Here is a 20,569-nt window from a genome sequence, read left to right on the forward strand (position 1 = left end):
GAGAGGACAACCAGGGACCTGGACCTGTCAGCAGAACTGCTGTGGTTAGCCCCTACAGCAAGAAAAGTAGGAGCAGCCAGCAGGAATGGTTACCTAGTGTGGCCAGACAGCAGGGCAGCTCGCGTTATGGGGTCAGCTGTGGCTGGGATGAGACCTTACCACTGTGCAGAATAGGCACATCCTATCAGTCTAACCCTGGGGCTTAACAACAACAAGCTGTGAATGAGATCGTATTGACGGAGGTGGAGAGCAGACAGCTGCCCTAGCAGTTGTCTCAGCAGGAAACAGAGAGAAAGATTTAAATAGCTTTGGCTGCACTTTTGAAAAGGAGTAGTTAGTTTCTGTAGATTATCCAGCTTATCTTCCAATTGACCCCTTTTCCTTTCAGTAAAATATTGTTTAAACCCACTTAACTCCTGACTGACAAATAAGCCACGAGCCTGTTCACTCTTCTGAAATTTTTGGATGGGATACCAAGCAGGAGTCATTAACACAGACTCTGCAATCTTAATGCAGCCTTGCTGCTAATCAAAGCCTGGCAAAAGGTTTGCAAAGGCTTCTCTGCTTTGCCACGAGGGCAGCTTTCTGGAGGGTACAGTTCCTGAGGGAATTCAAATTGACTTGGGCTCTCAACTCTTCTTAAAGGTGGCAGCTTCTTGTCTGCACTTGCTAACAAGTATGAATTTCAGCTGTTCTGAATCCTACAGGAAAGCTATTGAGCACAAGCTATATTCTAGCCAGCACACTCATCAGCGAGAGCAGCAAGATGCTGTAACAACTTAATGACAAAATTTGTTTATTTTTAACGTAACCTCAGAGCTCTGAAGCAAAACCGCAGAGCTGGGTACAGCTCACTCCCCAAAACGTTTCAAAATACTGAGTGTTTCTTATGTTTACGTCTGGCTCCTGGTTGCGTTTGCTTATTCAACAGTCAATACCGAAGTTACAACTTCTTCCTACCTGAGAATTTTGCATCTTTGTTCTCCTCCCACATCTCTCCCCCTCCTCCTCTGTCATGTTGCATGTCCCTGGCACTCCTCACATGCCTCCCTGGTACTCCTGTCCTGAAGGAAGGTTTCTGACAACCAGCTGGCTGCTCCCATCTCTTCCTGGTGCCCTTTCCCTGGTGTTACCGTGTAATTGTGTTCTTTAGCCTTTGAGATCTAAATAAACAGCCTCTAATGGTTCTTCACAGCAGTGCCTGATGACAGGTCTCTTATCTCCTGATAACAGCCCAGGGTACACGCAATGCTCATTACTGCTTCTGCTATTCATGAACCACGCCATTCTCCTGGTGTGCTCTATGGTCTTTCTCCATTACTTGGTCCCTGGCTATTAAACTATACAGAGAGTGGTCACTTTGTGCATGCAGAACTCCCTTACACATATTCCCTTCTGCTGGGCCACCTTTTAAATGATTTTTATTTTTTTTGGTCTAAATTAGCTTGCAAGGTTTTAATCTTGTAAAGTTCTCTATCATGATTCTTGTAAAGAGAGAACGGTTTTTGACTGCTCATGATCAGATTACCCATTTTACTGTCTCTTTTAATACTTCCTTCTTAAGTGAGAACTGTAGGATTTTAGCGGGTCTTTGATCTTTGAATAATAATATGATTTGTAAACAACGTTTTCTTTAATAGCGGGTTTGGATTTTAAGTTTTACATTCATTTCTTTTATCATTCAAAATTCTAAGAGGTTTTCAGGTTTGAAGTTCATTTTCTTCCTCCCAAAAGAACTTCATAAGCACCTGGAGTTTTGGTTTTATGTAATGTAATGGATTTTACCTCAGGTAATTTCATTTTCAATATTTTATCTTTACATATAAAACATGGTTAATATTAAAGAGAAGTAAAATTGTAGTGGTGCCTGGTATGCATAATTTATATCACCTGTTCTTCTGTTTATTTCACAGTCTATTTTTTGCTACAGTGTTCAGTTTCTGCCTTCAGGCAGAGTGTTAGTACAAATCTAATCTCTGTAGTTTCTGCTAGGAAACTCAGACATCTTTAAAGGGTCTTAAACTTCTTTTAGTTGATTATTGTCCTTCTGCATTTTTATTATTGCTGAAAGCAAACAAAAAGCTTATTTAAAATTGTACCTAGCTTAGCAAATCTGTAAGAAAGAACATCATCTGTAACTTCTTAAATTATTTTGAAAATAAATAGATAAAAAATCAGAGGTTTGAAAAGTACTGTTCAGATATAAGTTAGCAAGTAGCCCTGGCAGGATTATCTATGCCTATTAAAAGCTGAATAGGAAGGAACATTCTATCTCCTTCCATTTGTATGCTTAGCTTTGTTTCTTACAGGTATATCTTCCCATTGCTGGCTCTTCACAAGTTCATAGGAGGGTTCTGTTAAATCAAATTTAGGAACAGGAAAACCGGGAATGGCGTTGTGCAGATGGAAGCCGAATGTCACCAGCCAGCTGTTAACATCTGAAAGAGTATAAAAAAAGAGAGAGAGAGAGGAAAATATTAGAATTGTTCAATATTTTGCAATTATGTGTTACCATTTGTACAGGGAATAGCTTTTGACGTAGTTGATCTCCTTCTGTAATATGGAAATTATTCAACAGTCTTTGCTTTGATATGTATGGATTTAGATTTGTGCTACAGCTAGAATAGCAAGCCAGTGTAGAAAACCTGAAGTACTAGGCTTACATGAAATTTCTGCTCTGTGTTCCAGGCTCTTTTGAAAGGTACTACAGGTTTCAGAAATCTTAAAGGCCTCAGTGACTTCCAGAATAAATATAGGAGCATGACTGGGTGAGATTTCCTTCCAATATAGCCTAAGCTAACTGGGATTTCAGGGTCAGACTGATCACTCTCTTTGTCATACCTTCATCATCAATACATCAAAATAAAGCGAAAAAGTGCTGCTGAACACATCCAGTTCTTTTGTTATATATGTTTTCTTGTAGTGTCTTCAAACTGTATCTGAAATAACACCTTTACAGTCAATTACCTTTTAAATGATTTGGTATCGAATTTATGTTGATTCAAGAGAAATTTCCCCGTCTTTCGGATGAAGTCAGATTGATGAAATTAAAAACTAATGAAATGTATTATAATTGTGTCAGTAAGTAGACAGAATACTAAATTAGCATTAGATAACATTATTTATGATACACTTTATGTTCTGTTAAAATAAATAAATTAGGGATGCCAGCAATTAACTAATTAACAATTGTTGGGCAAGAATGAGTGATCTGCCTTGCTAGTTTTGGTCTTTCTACCCTATCTTTCACAAATATTAAGCTTGGTGGAAGTTGGAAGAGTGGTCCTTATCGAGTCTACTAGTTTTTATTTAAGAAAACCCCACACAAGTGGAAGAAGGAACAAAATCCTTCCAAATCTTAAAAAATATGTACCCCAAAATAATTTATAACCTTTCCAGATAAATGATATGTCTCATGAGGCTCTGGATCTAAAAATGCCAGCCAGCTGAATTAGTCATTGTAATGATAACCTCGTATAAGCAGCACGTGTCTATGTATTCCATATGTGGAAGATGTTAAGAGAAGAACTAAAGCTGTATTATGAGGGCAATTTTTGAACCAGGTGCATCATTTTCAATGCCACAAACAATCTGATTGCAACTGCATCCCCTATAGCACATGCTGCTAGAAGAGGCCGGATCCAAAGGTTTACTATCATCCTTGCTCCGAGGCAGCCTGTTAGCAACCTATTAATAGCTGCTGGTTTTCAAATTAATGCAAACCCACTTAATTCCTAGTATGCTTCTCTGAGTGGTAGCCTCACAAAGTGGAGCTGAGCTCCTCCTTTGTCTAGTGCTGTCTGTGTAAAATTTACATTTATTCAAATACAAAAATTCAAATGATTCTGATTGAGCCATGCACTTTTCAGAAACTTCTGGTGATGTGCGTTATTTTCTGTATGTAGATTAATGGAAAACAACACACGTCCCTACCTCTAGATCCAAAAACAGCATATAGAGGTTCCCTAACAACTCAATTGTACAAGTGGCATGTCAGCAGCTTTCTATTGCCAAAAGAGAATTTTGTATTATTTTTTCCATGTCCTGTTCCGTACTCCCTGGTCCTGCCTGTGTAGTCACTGGACTATATATCATTGGTGGATTTCTCTTTCTTAGCCGATTTACTTTAGCAGCCTTGCAAAAGCCCACTCTGGCAACTATCAGCCAACATACTTCCAGTGAATACTTTCTGCTGTGTTCATGAATTTAACTGGTCACAGAAAGGCTCCTCCTGCCCTTGCAACCTTACATTCTCACTCCCTCTTCTTTTTGGTACACAAATATGTATTTCTTACTGCCCAATAGCCCTGATCCATAAAAAAAACCATCTGACTAATTTAAGTGTAAGGAGATTCTCATGAGTGTTCTTGAGGGGATCTTGCTCTTGTACTTGCTCAAGAAGTCTATTTATTTTCATTATAAGAACACTTGGCAATGTGTTACAATACTAGAAGGAGAATCTAGAACTCACCTTTCCTCTCCCAATACACTGAGATCTTTGAGCAACCCAGTGTTACAGTTCAGGAAGAGATGTATTCCACTGGTACGTTGAAATGTACTTTGGAAAACTCAACCTCTATGTATACTGAGATACTCTGAATTATCATTTTGTGTCAAGTCTAACACTAGGACATCATAAGGATTGTGTAGGACACAAGTAGATCTCTTATTGTAGTTACCTAAGCCTAAAAGCTAATAATATGTTGTGTATTTCCATCTCTCTTAGGTACCTAAATCGATGTCTAAAGCTAGACAAGGTATTTCAAGATTGCTGTTTCACCATTGCTGATGAGTATGTTTGCTGTAGTTCATTTCATTGTCGAGAGCTTAGTGTTTTCTCATAAATAGCTTTTCCAAATACAACATACCAAGGTACTTCACCAAAATTGTACATTCCAGTCTAAACTGGATGTTTATAAGCCTAGCACACCAAGCTAAAATCACTTTGTTGATGTGGTCCTAAATGCCAAGTACTTTTCTGAACAATTATTTTCCCTGCAAGTTTCTTTACTAAACTTTCACACATAGTATCCTCAGTCTGTAACGCAGATAAACAGATTCCAGATTATAAGAATACATAGAGAAAAAAGCCTGAGCAAGCAGGAAACAGTCTTGCAATTTAAGTAACCTTCTTTTACCTGTGATGTAATCCTTCACATCATGTATTTTACTTGCTGGGTTGTTATTTCTAAACATGTACAAATTAAAAGGAGCTGGATCTTTCCCAATTCTCTTCCAGACTTCAATATCAGGTGTTGTCCACCGGCCCGCCATTATGTCATAATCTCTTTCTCCAAAGTGGACTAGCTTGGTCAGTGGGTCGTATAAGCCTCCATGGAATCCTATTACCAGCTGGAAGTCAAGGTTAGAGTCGAAGTAGATTTCTCCGTAAGCAGTGTATTGAATTTGCTTAAGCATGAGACCATTGCTACTAAAAACAGCGAGTGGTGTCCCCGTATTGTCTGATGCAATGTAAAACTCATCTCCACTGCTAATCTCCATGGCGAAAAGATGGCCTTGCAGGTCATAGTAAAGAGATGTGATTTCAGAACTTGAGTGGTTGTATACGTGAGTGATCCTGGTTGGGTAAGTAAGGTCTGCATAAAAAAACTGCAGATGCTGTCCAAGGCTGGTTTTACTGGAAACTCGTCGTCCGAGTCCATCGTAACGGTAAATCACTGTCCATCCACTGCCTTTGCTATAAACTCTAGTAAGAAGGCCCTTTGAACTGTATTCAAAGATTTCAGTACCCCTCTGACGCAGAAATCCATCTTCATCTAATCGATACTGCACGTCCCCTAGCCGGGTTATTCTGTCTCTCAGGTCATAGCGAAGTGGTGTCAAACGGGCACTGCTACTGGGGTTGAGCAAGTGGAGGTTGCCATTCAAGTCATAGTTGTATCGCCACATTATTTTTTCATTCAGATAAACTGTCTGGAGCTGACCATCTACATCATACTCGTAAGCGTATTTCGTGGTGTTGGCAAATGGCCCAATCTTAATTTCTCTTTTTGTCACTCGTCCCATGTTATCATACTGAATTGTAATCCAATACATTAGTGACCGAAATATTTCATACTGAATTTCCTTGATGCGACCATGTGCATCAAAGTGCTTTGTGTAAGTCATTACAGCTGTAGAGATGATTTGGTTAATATCATAATATATAACTCCAAATTTTCCAAATTGTTCAACTTTGCCGGAGATATCGTCAAACTGGTAGAGGTCAATCGGCAATGGGGTTTCATTGATGACACCTTGCATGCTAGTCACTCTGAAGCTATTGTCATAGCTGTAGTCAAATCGGGCATTTACCATTCCGTCTTCGCTAAAGCGGAAAATCTGTCTGTCAATCAATGGGCCAATTTGCCTGTATCTAATGGTGCAGATAAAGCCATCGCTTTGGAGGTTTACTGTTTTCAGGACTCCTGCTGTCTCATCATAAGTAAAACTAACTCTTGTACTATCATATAAAATTTCTGAGAGCTTGGTCTGCCGTCTGTACTTGAATAATACTCTTCGGCTTGTCCCCAGGAAAGCAGTTTGAAGGAGCTGCCCTTCTTCATTGTAGTCCATTATAACCGAAGCATTACTTTCAGGGGGGTTGTATATATTCCGGTAATAGCCAATGGAGCGAATAGTCTGCATGGTATGACGAGCAACACTGGGCATGGTGACAGCAGAAAGCCGATCCAACAAATCGTATTCAAAGATATATTGCCGTTGGCTATGAAGCAGAAGAACCATTGACTGAAAATTAAGAACAGATTTTTACCATGTGACAAATGGTGGAGTACCCCCCCACATATACTGATACTATTTCTTCGCAAAAATGTGACATTCCCACTTGAGAAAATTATCTCCTCTTTAATTGAGTTATCCTTGACCTTACATGTTGTTAACATCTCCCTGCCTAATTTACTTGGATGCTTAATTTTAAGGGGTTCTGTAATTAGTAGTTCGACATTCATAATTTGCTACTTGTTATGACTGTATCACTCTTTTATCAAGCACTCACAGCTAAACAGCAGATTGTCAATGGATTCAGATAAGTCATGTTTAATATGGGAAGAAGAAAAACTGTCTTGGAGCCATTAACTCAGGAGGAGAACAACATATGGGAGATACAATTTCTTCCCTACAATTAGAGATGACTTTGAAGAATTTGAATAGCCTGAGATCTCTGAATACTGCGTTCTGTATGTGCTAAGACATAGACAAAAGAATTGTTTGATTATTTATATCAGAAGGAGCCACTCGGAATTATTCTAACATTTTTCTGATGTGTGGCTATTATGTATCATAGGTCTGAATTAAATCATGTCTGCGATGACTAGCAAACAGTATTTGCTGAGCAACAGATTCAATAGGCGCAATTTAAATCCCACAAAGAAATTGATTCTGTTTTTGCACAGAATCACAGAATGGTTTGGGTTGGAAGGCACCTTAAAGCTCACCCCATCCCACCCCCTGCCATGGGCAGGGACACCTCCCGCCAGCCCAGGCTGCCCAAAGCCCCATCCAGCCTGGCCCTGAGCACCTCCAGGAATGGGGCACCCACAGCTTCTCTGGGCAGCCTGTGCCAGTGCCTCACCACCCTCTGAGTGAAGAATTTCCTCCTAACATCTAAAGCTTCCCTCTTGTAGCTTAAAACCATTCCCCCTTGTCCTGTCATTATCTGCCTGAGTAGAAGCAGGCATGAGATCTCACAAGGGGGATTTTCACAGCTATTTCTAGAGGAAGCACTATCATTCAGTAATCAGTATATCTAATGAACACCTCTGATTTTTGCTTATTATTTATTTCTATGCTACACCACACAGCAAAAGTAAATTGAGAGACACAACTATTTAAAAACAGGATTTTTTTGTTAGTGAAGAAAGAAGTGGATAATTTACAAAGAAATGATTTTCAACTGATTATATTGCAGAGATCTAATTCCTGTACCTTATTTTAAGCATTTGAAATAAAAGGTAAATACAGATGCTGCTTAATTTAGAAAGTCATCAATTCTTAACAATTAGCTACAGCACGGTTACTTATCTATTTGATAAAACATTCCCATAGGAACCACATGTTGATATGTAAGAGTAATTGAAATACGCTTCACTACCTGTTTTTACATTGCATACAGCAGTCAGATGCTGCACAATTTTAGCACATTCAAAGCATTTTTAAAACCCTGAGTGTTCTTTACCTTTTCCAAGTATGTGTAACTCCAGGTTTTCCCATCAGCAAACACTCTAGACACTATCCTTCCCTGTCCATCATACTCTATTTTTTCACTAGTCGTCCCTCGCTGTACGCTGCCTATTTGCCCTGTGGATGAATAGGTAACGTTGACAGCCATCAGCTTGCTGCTTGGTAGCCACAGCGTGGGGTGCCCTGACGTGTCGTAGGCAATCCTCAGCAGAAATTTACGGTGGTCATCGTAGATCTTTTCTGTCTTTGTGGTTCGATCAAAGTCAACTGAAAGGAGGTTTCTGCCATTAACCTTTTTAAAACAAACAAAATGACATCATAAATCATGCTGTTCAAACACTACCCACCTATTATTTCCACAAAATGCTAGCTATTCTTTAAATACCATTTCCAGTGATTGATTTGCTGTGTATATAAATTATTTTAGCAACTTCCTGATGTAAATGTGATGCACTGCATTAGCATATATTTTAAAAGGTTTCATTATATGAAGAGATGGCCCAGAATTTGTTGCTATTTGTGTTCTTTCTTGATGCTCAGTCAACTGTTAAGAAAATACTTAAAAATATGCACTGAAAACTTCTTCAGTAAACAGTGCCATTTCAGAGAACTAACTATTTATTTTGTGGCAGTCTAAACTATATCTAGCAAACTATTAAGACATATCCCAGCACCTGCTGGTCCAGGTCATGACTATCAAACTCTAAGATAATGAACTGAGTCCTAATCCTCTACAGCAAGTATTTTTTGAAAGAATAAATACAAAATTAAGATCTTCAAAAGCACATTTAATCTTCAAATTAAGATCAAACATGTTTTAGACCACAGGCTAAAACCTTTCTAGTTCAGATGGAAATTTAACTGAGTATCTGATCCATAGCCACAATATATTATTATGCTGAAACCTTCAGTACAGGATTAAGTCCTTTGCCTAGTTAACTGACCAGTTGAAGCCATAAATGGCTGAAAGACTACAGAACCACTGCAAAACAGTTATAAATGTGTTGAGGTTTATAGTTATTTTAATTTGAAACAGATATATTTATGTTGATTTTTGAAAATATATGTAAACAACAGTGATGGATAGTGTGTTTTATGTAATACCTTTAAAACTGGAATACATCCCTTCTGTTTTAGTGTTTTAAATACGTTAACTTTCAGTTTCGTTGAATCAGCTTTCATTTTTTGTATTTGTGAAATGAAAACGTCTGTTTTTCTTTTCCCATACTGGCATTTTTGCAATTCTCATCTTCTGTAACTGCTTTCTAGTGTTCTCAAGCAGGTCTCTAGGTTTCTTTGTTCATCTGCAAACCATTTCTCTATCTGCTGTGCCTTTTAGTTATTGCAGGTAAGGACGAAACACTGATAATTAAGATTTTTAACACTGTATCTTGCTAACATGAGAAGTAGCGGACAGACATATGACTATGTGAATTAAGATTTTTTAAAAATACTTATTCAAGTATTCGATGTACATATGCCAAAGAAGTGAAGAATTAAGATGACTAAATAGCATTTAGAAAAGAAAAAGAAAATAGATATCCATGTTTTTTTGGAGGACTTTTGCATTTTTTAGAGCTGCATGTTTAAAAATCCATATATCATGGGCTTTGCTACTTCTACCCAGAGGATGATGATCTTCTAAAAGATCAATATAAATCAGATCCTTTATTATTAGCACAAAAGGTATTAAAGCAATGGCAATGGGTTATAGGCGAACATTAAAAAACCTCCAAATATTCAGTTTTGCTTATATCTGCCTACTTATCTATCTTCATTACCTCTATTTATGTTGACGTGCTCATTTTTAATATGAAATCACTGGCATGACAACAATCTGCACTATCAATTTCAGAACAAAAAATCCTATTTTCATGTAAATCTTCTAAGTAAGGAACACAAAGTCGAGTAGATGCAGAATAGCTACATTATGAACTCAATGAGCCATCAAATATTATTTAAACATACTGTGAAAAATTAATGCTACAAGACTGATTCTAAAAGTAGTTTAACCTTTTTTTTTTTTTTTTTTACTTTTTAATTTTCAGGTATTTTTTGTCTAAGTTTTCCAACATTTATATTCAATCATTTGCCTAAATTTACACTTAAATCTTGTTTATTGCTGGCTTTTATCTCTCAGCCTCTCCCACGCATGCCTGCACTCATCTCTCCCTCTCCCTGCCCATTTTGCTTCTGTGATTTTTTTCTTCCCTTTCTCTCCATCTTACCTTCTTTATTTTACATTTAATTATGAGTTTTATTAATTTTCTTGTCTGCCTCTCAGGCTTAGATGCTGAAGTGAGAATAGGTACTTCTGATTTCTGAACTGGCAAAGAGGGGAGGGTGGTTTTATGGTTAAGGCAGATGTCCAAGCAATTGTGGTTAATTTCTTGGCTAAGCACATCCTTCCGGTGTAAATTACAGCAAAGTACTTAATCTAGCTGTCTCACTGCCTTATCTGCTAAATGGGATAATAACATCCCTTGATTCTCACTTTCCATCTGTCTGGTCTGTGTAAGGGCAGGATACTAGAAGAAAGGAAATGCCTCTTTCTGTAGCCAGATTCCAAAATCTGCTGACAGAGCTCTTGCTTTCAAACGTGAGCTTTGGGTGAAACTGGCTGTGCTTGCATGGTCTTGTAATACACGTGGCAGTTAGAAGGACAAGTTAGCTTTGGTTGAATGCTTCTACAGCAAAGTGTAAACACTTTTATTGTGTCTAAAACAATCATACTTCTAAATACATTTGGTAATTCTGGGCTTCATTATTATATAAACAGTAATTGAGGAAATTTTCAATGAACAAACACAATGACACAAAACCAAGTCTCTTGACACCTGTCGTCCTCTTTCAGTAGTTATGGTGTCTACGTATCCTGCTCTGCTCTGTCTCCTGGCTTTCTCTACTGTGGCTCCCTGAGAAGCATGAAAACCAGAGAGTGATTTCCCCATTAGGAGTAGGGGGATATTGTACCTTACAGAGGTTCAAGAGGTGATGTGAAAACTGGAGGTGTCTTCAGGACTTGGAGCTTGCCTGGAGGAGGTAGTGCAAAACCCCTTATTGTGAGGTCCCTCTTTGGTGTCACCTGTCCTCTCTAGGTGCACCCCCTGAGGCAGAACTCGTACCAGTTCCTTTATTTAAGAACCTGGTAAGTGAGGGTCTGTCTTGGCCTCAGTAAAACTGCCCCAAAATGGCTCTTCCCTGAAGAGGACTGGCAGCAGTCTTTGCCAAAGACCAGCTTACAGAACAGATGTACAGGTCCAGTGACAAAGCCAGCTTATAGAGCACACACGGAACAAATCTGAACAAAAGTTAGATTGACAGAGGCTTGTCGAGTTCAGGAATAGTGAAAACGACATTTATTTCTTTATAAAGACTACTAGCAGTGGGTATAACTATTACAAGATAGAAACCCAAGAGATAGAAACCCCACAGTGTACTTCACGGTGTTACATGCTGCATATATATAATGCAGTGAAAGTGTCATATATATGAGCACATTTACTGGCAATACATTTTGTCACTGTTTTTTGTCTACACTTGTCTTCTCTGCAGCAAAATGTTACTGACATATCTGTGGATGGAAATGATGAGCTCTGTAAGTTATTCTTGTTCTTTCAGTTCTTGTTTCCATTCTCCACCCCCCACCTACCCCTGAGCAACATTTCTGCAGTATCTTCCTATGTAAACCACTTTCAAAAAAAACTTCCCTTTTTTAATTTGGTAGCAATTTTCTTTTCTCTTATTAGCCCATATTCTCTGCCTGCCCTACTTCTCACATTTGCATATACATTTTTAATTACCACTATTTTGTCCTAATTTATGAGCTCTCACTTCCCCCCTCTTATATTAGGTCTTTCCCTCTTTGCTGTCCTTCTTTCAGCTTTTCCAAGTCAGAGTTGCCCATGACATTTCTTTAACCTTCTTTTTATCAGAATGACAAAATTTTGCTTTGCTTTTCAGAACTGGACTCATAGAGATTTGTTTCAATACCAAAACCAATCATACTATTGGTATGATTATTTATATATTTATTTATTTATTTTCTTAGCCTTCCTTCATGAATTACTTGGCAGGTGTATTATCCCAACTTGCTATGTAATAAGATGGCTATGAACCAGAACCACAAGGGTGAGCACCACAAGCATGGATTTCTTTTTCTCTTCCTTATCCATGGTAAGACTGCTACCACAGCTAGGTACAAGTATGTTGTTCTTAAGCAGCAGCTTTTGTACATTATCATTCTTCCTTCTTGGAAAAAATCAATTCTTCTTGCAGGGCAAGCGATAGAGAGAGATAGAAAATGCATGACAGCATTCCCTCCTTCCCAAAGGAAAGTAAAAAAAAATTAAAATTAAAAAATGGCATGTTACCTCTCAGAAGTCAAGTGGTCTGAAATTACTTACCTTTATTTGATATACTGCCTAGGCCTTATTTTAAAGAACTGAGTTCAGTCCTAATAGTATGTCAGACCTCCGATGTGGTCTCGAAATGGTTTCCTGGCAACCCAATTTTAAATGCTTAATCTATGTTGTCTTTACCAAATGGCTGTCATAAATCATAGTTTGCTTCCTACTTACATTTCACACACTATATAGGAAGAAGAAATGCCAACAAAATGGTAAAGACATATGTTAGAGGAATATGCCATACACATTCACAGTGTTACACCCTTTCTACCAGAAATAAGTATTAGTATATTTTTTATTTAAAATTTTAAAGAAAGAAAACTCTAAGACCATGCTAACTTATGGTAGACTAATTTAAAATGATTCAAAAGCAGGTGTGTGAATTCAGTGCTGGAAATAAAAAGTGAAGGAAAGCAGTAAAAATATTCTTTTTATCCGGAGTAATTTCAAGGCATTGAAGTCTAAAAAGAACAGCTTAGAATCCACAGAAAAGAGCAATTAATATGGAAAAAGAGCCAATATAGAAAGCAATAAAAGCAACAACTTTAAACTCTACAGTAAGCTTACCCGCGGTAAATACTCTGTGGTTGTTGGATGGCAATACCTGCAAGAATGCATTTAGGTTTCCTCTCAGTTAAAGAGAAGGCAATAGACACCACGCATGCTTGCATGCTTACCCTAAGCTTTCGGCCAAACACATTGACTTTTCCCTGGGCTTGCTCTTTCCGGAATCGCCACTCCACCAAGTTCTGCCCGTTCTCCCCCGGGAGGGTCATGTTCCTTTTTGCTACTGTCGGGTTGGCAGTGCCAGCCAGAACGTGTGGCTCTGTCTGGTAGTGTGAATCCAGGCCACTGGCGTACAGGATTCTGAGCGAGCCATCATAACCGATCTGGTAGCTGTTTCTCAACTGATCTGAAAATGCAAAAAAAAAACAATACGCAGAGAAACACGCATTACATCCATGGGTAAGTCTGCCTTTGTTCCCTACTACTTATGCAATATATGCATGTAAAATGTTGACTTCAGCTACTGACCTAACGGAAATAAACACCAAGGGTGAGATTGATGAAGTCATCTGTGTCACATCCATGTGTATCCCATGAGAGCAAAAACACCTTTGGGAAGTCACTTGAACACCTCTGAAAAATCCCACCTATATTCTTTGTATATTGAGTATAGTCTTTGGAGTTGCACAAAACATATTCTCTGCTGTTTCACTTGGCATTTTTGGCCACATCCAAAGTATGTTGTGACTAGTGACTTTTGCAAGGATGTGGCTGCTAGGCCGTCACATGCTATTTTAAAGCTCAAATTTCACTTCATGCTATTTTTACACCCATTTCCCTCACAATCCATTTCACACTTTTTTCAGATTCCCTTTTTATGCAAAGTAGGTATTCTGACTACTTCCAACAACTGTTGCAAAAGCTATTTGGTTAGAAAACATTTAATTATACTTTCATTGTACCTCCTTCCTTCCCTGAACAGTTCTTTTTATGTATGTATAAAAGCATGTGCGTATCACCTCCTCCAAACACTAGGCCTCTAAGTTTCCCTCTAAGGCATCTCATGTAAACTGTCTGTACCAGAAGAAAAGAGTTTTCAGGTCAGTATCTGCTGAGAAAGGTTTTGCATACAGTACCTTGAACCATGGTATAGAAAGAATCAATTGATGATAAATTGGAAGTGATGCTGACATCTTCCTCTCTGCTGGATGACTCAATGTCCACCGTAATGGCCCTTTCCATTTCCCCGTGAAGGTTTGTGACAACTCCAGTAGGGAATGTAACGTTTGTTAGACGGCCCTCACTATCATAGCTAAAAAAAAAAAAAAAAAGTCCAAAAATGATACATAGCAGGAACAAATTGTTTTCATTTACAAGCAAAATGAACAGAAATACCAGCTACTCATATTGTTAACGCACTCTTGCTTTTTGTGCATGGGATAGGCACAGCAAAGACTTCAAACGTGCTTTGAAGTAGTCAAAAGACTGTTTAACATACAGGAGCCTCAATGGCGATAGCAAGTGCAAACAGATGGATCTTCAGCTCTGCATATGAGTCTTTGAAGTGTGACCAGATCCTGCTGCACACCTAATTCACCGTTTCAAAGGGAGAGTATTTGTTGGTGCTAAATTCCGTAGCATTATGTACTCACTCCCTGTTAGTGGAATAGATCTTTGTTGTTATTGTAGGAATCCTCAAAAATGTGCATAAAAAGGGTATCTAAATAGTCCTTCCCTTTGGCCCTTCCTATTCACTGATTATGTGGACCACCTGCTCTCCTGGTCCTGAGTGCTTAACATCCCTTGGTTTATTAAGAGAAAGAATCTCGGGTGGTATTTATTCTACGTAAGCTGGAAATCATAGCAGCTAGCATATATAACTTGATAGCTACCTGTGGATCATAGACTGAGAACTGTGGCACAAGCCACACTGGATAAGCTTTTTCCTGTTGCCACTGATATTTCTTTAAACCAATAGTTACATATCCATTCAAGAGTAGGTAGGTAGATAAAATGTCTGTAATGGAAATAGACTTAGGACTTGTAAAACATGTCTTTTCCTGTGCTGTGTTAGGTATACTCCAGCTACTAATACCATTGATAAGATGTGTGCAGCTCTGTGTATGTGAAAAACGAGACAATCAAAGTGATCCCATCAGACGTGCAGACTATTGGTAGCAGTGCTTTTTGAGACCCAAGTAAGCACTCAGTGAATGAGGGGGTACTTCCACCATGTTTTTCAAACACAGGACCAAGACCATGGTCAAATCCAAACAGATATTGCAGTCACCATGTACAGAGGTAAGGCACTGTGTAAGCTTCAGGTCATACAACTGCCTTTGAGATTAGCTCTTCAAACACTACAGCTTGGATTCATCAGCTCAGGAGTTCAGCTGAGGCGTGTTTTTCAGAATTAGAGTCTCCCTGTGTCTGCAACAGAGAGAAACAAGTATCTGAAGGGCGATTCAGCCCACCTAAGACCTGTTTGATGTCAGGAGTTGTCCATCCCTCTACCGTGACTGTGCAGGAGGAAGCTGAAGGAAGCTTTATTCTTCTGAAGTACCAATAACGTGACCCTGCTGATCCACAAAGCATGGTAGGCACTTCATACTTACAATTATCATCAAAATGCTCCCTCTGGGAAAGAACCTCCCAAACAACAACAAAACAAACCAAGTATATCACTGAGGCTACAGAAATTCTTTTTTAAATTGGGAGAATTAATTCCAGTTTTAACCTGCAATACCCTTACTTTCTGCGTACATCGAGAGTACTGCACGGATTGCTGTAACTGAAAGGATTAGGTTTAGAAATGTTTTTTTCCAGTTTGCTTACTCTGTAGATTTGACAGCTTTTTGCACACAGTCATTTTCATCCTTTTAACACAGCTGATTTCCTTTGTTTATGAGAGACTTACACTTAGCAACAGGAAAAAGGAAAGAATGTTTAAAAATCAGAAGCCCTTCTGCAAGCCAGGGAAATGAAGTGGGGAAACTTATTTCTTGAAGTTAAGTATATTTCAAAAACCAGGGTTTCTTCCAGCGTGTTTCTATCCCTAATTTTGGCTGTTTTTCCCATACAGGACTTGGCAAACTGAGATGCTGCATTTATGCAATAAACTGAAACAAATACACCAACATTCCTTGTGCATAAATTTGACTGCAAGCCCATGAATGACCTTCAGTTCCATAAATTTATTTTCTTTTCATGCACAACTTCCCTTTTAAACTCCCAGGGGAACATACATTCCCCAATTACTGTCCTTTTCTATTTTTCATGTTAATGAAGAATGCTTGAAAATGGTATCAAGTTATCTTTTCGGGAGCTACTTGTGTCCTTTGATTCCAGGAGCCAAGTGCCAGTTTTCATCTGGAACAATGCTTCCTAAAGTTACAAAAGGCAAGATTTCTCTGTAAGAACTTTTCATCCTTTGAATCATAACATTTATGAGCAATTAATTACACATATTTCTGAGTACAACACTGGAGTTGGTAAGCACTATGCATCTGTAGCTTTCAGTAGAGTGTGTGGCTTCACTACAGTATGCAGCGCTGAACATTGCTATTCTTGTTTTATGCATTCTTGCTTCCATATTATATTTTTCAGTCTGTGCATATAGTTCCCGAACTGGTCTCTTTTCTTTCACAAATACATGAAAAGCACACCATGAGCCTGGAATAAGCAGCTAATATTATTACAGAGGGGAAGAGTTCAAAGATCAGCAAAATTCATGCTACACATTCATGTTCTTAAAAACATGACTTTAAAGCTAAAAGAATCTTAAAAGCCATGATTGCTTGGTTCAGGCATCCCAGTGCTGGAAGAAAATGTGAATGAGATGTGAAGAGTAAGAATAGGATTTCTCATACTTTTATAGCCAGGAACAAAAAGAAAGAAAGGAAATAGGTCTTTCTACAATTTATTACATATTCCATTTTATGATGGATTGTAATGTGTGTCCTTCATTCTGCACATCGAATACTAAACTTACTTCTATACTTGATATCTTTTTGCCCACAATGAAAGCCTTATCAATGCTCAACATAGCAACATCACTCATACCTTTGGGCATTCCTATGCTATTTTTCTTATTACATCCAAATATCCTTGCGTTCTGCTGCCAAGGTGAATTTATTCATCCAAGATTGTCAGTTTTAGACCGAGAGATTTCTTTTATCTGTCTTGTGTTCTAATATTGAAATTGCCCTAACAGGAACAAGATATAAAGTCTAGAGGGCAAGCACCTATATTTGGCATTTCACAGCCTCTTTGATCTTTTCATCCAAACACAAGCACAGGCACACATGTTACTGCTGAGCCCTCTGATCTGCCTCCTATTCCAGGCAAAGCCGTTCAACCTCTCTCTTAAATTCCTCAAGAGCAGGTTGCACGTAAACATTTCAAGAATCTAAAACAAAAACTTGCTTACTGGGCATTACTTCATGCGCTTTAATCCTATAAACCCTGTTCCACTCATTAACATAATGATCTTCATATTCGGTCAATAACTACAGAAGAGAGCAGCAGGGGCAGGACAGTTGCCACCACCACTAGCTGAATTTCCCCTTAGATCAAATTCTTTTTCTTCCTTAGGGTGATCTGACACTGCTGGCTAGTTTTGCCCTTCTGCAGTGAGAAATTCTCAGAGATAATGATTATCAGCTTCCCGGATTCTTGACCTTTCGCTCTTCACCTGCTGGAAGTCCCTCTTCCATTGTTCATCTTCTTTAGTTTTAATTACATTCCTTCCCAGACCATTTTCTGTTCTAGTCTATGTAGGACAATTTTCACTTTGCAGTGATAACTTCCTGGCAATCCTTGTCACAGATGGAAATGCCCTACTTTCTTTATTTCTGACTTGTTTCTCATGTGAGTTGCATCATAGTTTGGAGCACGTTTAGCTCGACCCCAGCTTGCAGAGCATTATTAACGTTTTATATTTGAAGTTACTTCAACATAAAATAGGGAGCTATAGAAATGAAGTGTATAGTAAAGGTTGCTGCTAAAGCCAATAGCTAAGTTATGACTGATACTGTTTTTCCACAGACCTCTGCAGCATATTCCCGTAACAAAATAAATTCCATATATTTTTTTTTCCAGCTGTTGTAAACATGTCAGGTTTAAGAGCAAGGCACAAGGTTCCTGTACATTTCAGATAACAAGACATACAGTGCAAATGTGTATTATGTATTTCTTTAAAGACTGGTTATGGATTATACTATTAGTTGGGATACTGTATTAGAGAAATGAGGCATGAATACATCTCATAATATAGACATGTATAATTTTGACAGTAGAATGGAAAGTACTGCCACATACTCGCTCAGCACATCAGGCATTTCCTTTATACATCTTGAATTATCAAGAGTGGCTAGAAAATTCATGGAGCATTACCCTACTTGTTTCATGTTATTCACAGGAAGCCTCTTATATCAATGTGCTGCTTATTGGTGGGTGAGAGCAGAAACTTCTGCAGTATGGTGTGCTGCTGGTTTAGGTGTATAATCACTGTGTTCAGATACATACTGAAAATCCACCCTAACCTGGCAGTTAAATGTCTCACTGAGCTTGTTGTGGCCACTGTGCTCACATTTACAATGAAGTCTGTCGTCTTCAGCATTAAAGAATGTTTGTCATTTTGCAAACACCTTCTTTCAGCCGTGTTTAGCCTCCCATGATGTACCTGAAGCTTAGTCCCTCCAAAAAGTGAACTTGCAGTTTGAAAACTGTAGTAAGGAGAAGCCATCTTGATTGGGTATCATTGCTTTGCTAAAACAGTAATAAAATAGCTATCTTGCTGATTACAAGGAAACAAATGCATAGCTTATATAGCTTCCCTTTCATTATCATTTTGTTACTGATACAGAACTTTCTTGTCCTCCCATTTTAAAACTGGGCATGGCAAGTTACTGGGAGCTCTATTCTGCCCATCTTCAACCATTAAGTGGGTTTTTGGAAGAGAGGAAAAGACTCTTAACTTCAACAGCATGACATTTAGGTAGCTCTTCCCCTTCACTCCATTTCTGAGTTGCTTTCCCAATTTTCACAGAATCACAGAATTTCTAGGTTGGAAGAGACCTCAAGATCATCGAGTCCAACCTCTAACCTAACACTAACAGTCCCCACTAAACCATATCCCTAAGTTCTACATCTAAACGTCTTTTGAAGACTTCCAGGGATGGTGACTCCACCACCTCCCTGGGCAGCCTGTTCCAGTGTCTAACAATCCTTTCAGTAAAGAAGTTCTTCCTAACATCTAACCTAAAACTCCCCTGGCGCAAATTTTGATACACATTTTTGCTTTTTGTTTGTAACAAGAGTGACTGGACGATCCTGCTAGGAATGCACAAACTGAAAATAACCTACGGATGCATGGACAGACAAATGATTCTGCCTTTTTTTGGCTTTTATTCTATAGCCTTACAGATATGCATACATTATAACCTGCCTTCTTAAACACAGTATTAATTTATATACTGTTTGCATGTATTCCTTTATTTGCACAGTTTGTATTAGACCTTAAAAGGTTTAGCACCTTGCTTGTGAATTCACAGTGCAATTATAACAGGAAACCCAAAATAGTAAACTAGATTTTTAAAAATACAACAGGTAGATTAAACAAAAAGAAAAGAAAAGAAAAGAAAAGAAAAGAAAAGAAAAGAAAAGAAAAGAAAAGAAAAGAAAAGAAAAGAAAAGAAAAGAAAAGAAAAGAAAAGAAAAGAAAAGAAAAGAAAAGAAGAAAAGAAAAGAAAAGAAGAGAAAAGAAAAAAGAAAAGAAACGAAAAGAAAAAAGAAAAGAAAAGAAAAGAAAAGAAAAGAAAAGAAAAGAAAAGAAAAGAAAAGAAAAGAAAAGAAAAGAAAAGAAAAGAAAAGAAAAGAAAAGAAAAGAAAAGAAAAAAGAAAAACATAAACAATGAGATCTGTGTATGTCCTGTTAATACTGGTTTGTTTTACCTAGCAAGAGGGGAAGAAGGGAGCATATGTGTTGTAAATGACAACTTGATATATGTTAGTAAGCTTGTAAATTATGACACGAGCTTTGATTTTATTTATTTTTTTAAATAAAGGACTACTGTCTAATAAGGGTAGCATTTATTCTTTTGTTCTTATCTGGAAAGTTGTTAAGCATGAGAAAAAAAAATCCGTATTCTTACCAGTCTTACAGAACCTTAAATATATGAACAAGGTCTCTTATCTTGCCTCCCCTCACTTTCCCTCTCATGCTTCTACTTCTCCACTTCTACCTCCATCTCCATCTCACTACTCCTGTACTTATCTGACAAAATAGTAGCTGAATACGAATCACAGAAAATAGGTCCAGGAGTGATGCTTGGAAGCACTTAAAGTAAACTGCAGCCTGAAATCCAATTCTGGATAGGAATTTATCTGTCACTACTTGGTTTTAAAATGGAATTTGGACAGAAAAATGCAAACTCACAGAGGCTGGAAAG

The 20,569-nt window shown here is 38.1% G+C and overlaps 1 protein-coding gene across 32 annotated transcripts in view; it reads right to left on the reverse strand.

Annotated features, from left to right (window-relative positions):
* TENM3 (teneurin transmembrane protein 3) overlaps positions 1-20,569 on the reverse strand; it is a 1,327,252-nt gene that overhangs the window by 4,693 nt on the left and 1,301,990 nt on the right. For all 32 annotated transcript variants that reach the window (XM_072037263.1, XM_072037264.1, XM_072037262.1 and 29 more), the window contains 5 exons: positions 14,255-14,430; positions 13,289-13,524; positions 8,198-8,494; positions 5,139-6,750; positions 2,308-2,438 (listed from right to left, as the gene is read on the reverse strand). In XM_072037263.1, the coding sequence (XP_071893364.1) occupies positions 2,308-2,438; positions 5,139-6,750; positions 8,198-8,494; positions 13,289-13,524; positions 14,255-14,430 (2,452 nt within the window). The remainder of the gene's footprint in view (positions 1-2,307; positions 2,439-5,138; positions 6,751-8,197; positions 8,495-13,288; positions 13,525-14,254; positions 14,431-20,569) is intronic.

The sequence above is a fragment of the Anas platyrhynchos genome, chromosome 4 (genome assembly GCF_047663525.1).
Source record: "Anas platyrhynchos isolate ZD024472 breed Pekin duck chromosome 4, IASCAAS_PekinDuck_T2T, whole genome shotgun sequence".
NCBI classification, from domain to species: Eukaryota; Metazoa; Chordata; class Aves; order Anseriformes; family Anatidae; genus Anas; species Anas platyrhynchos.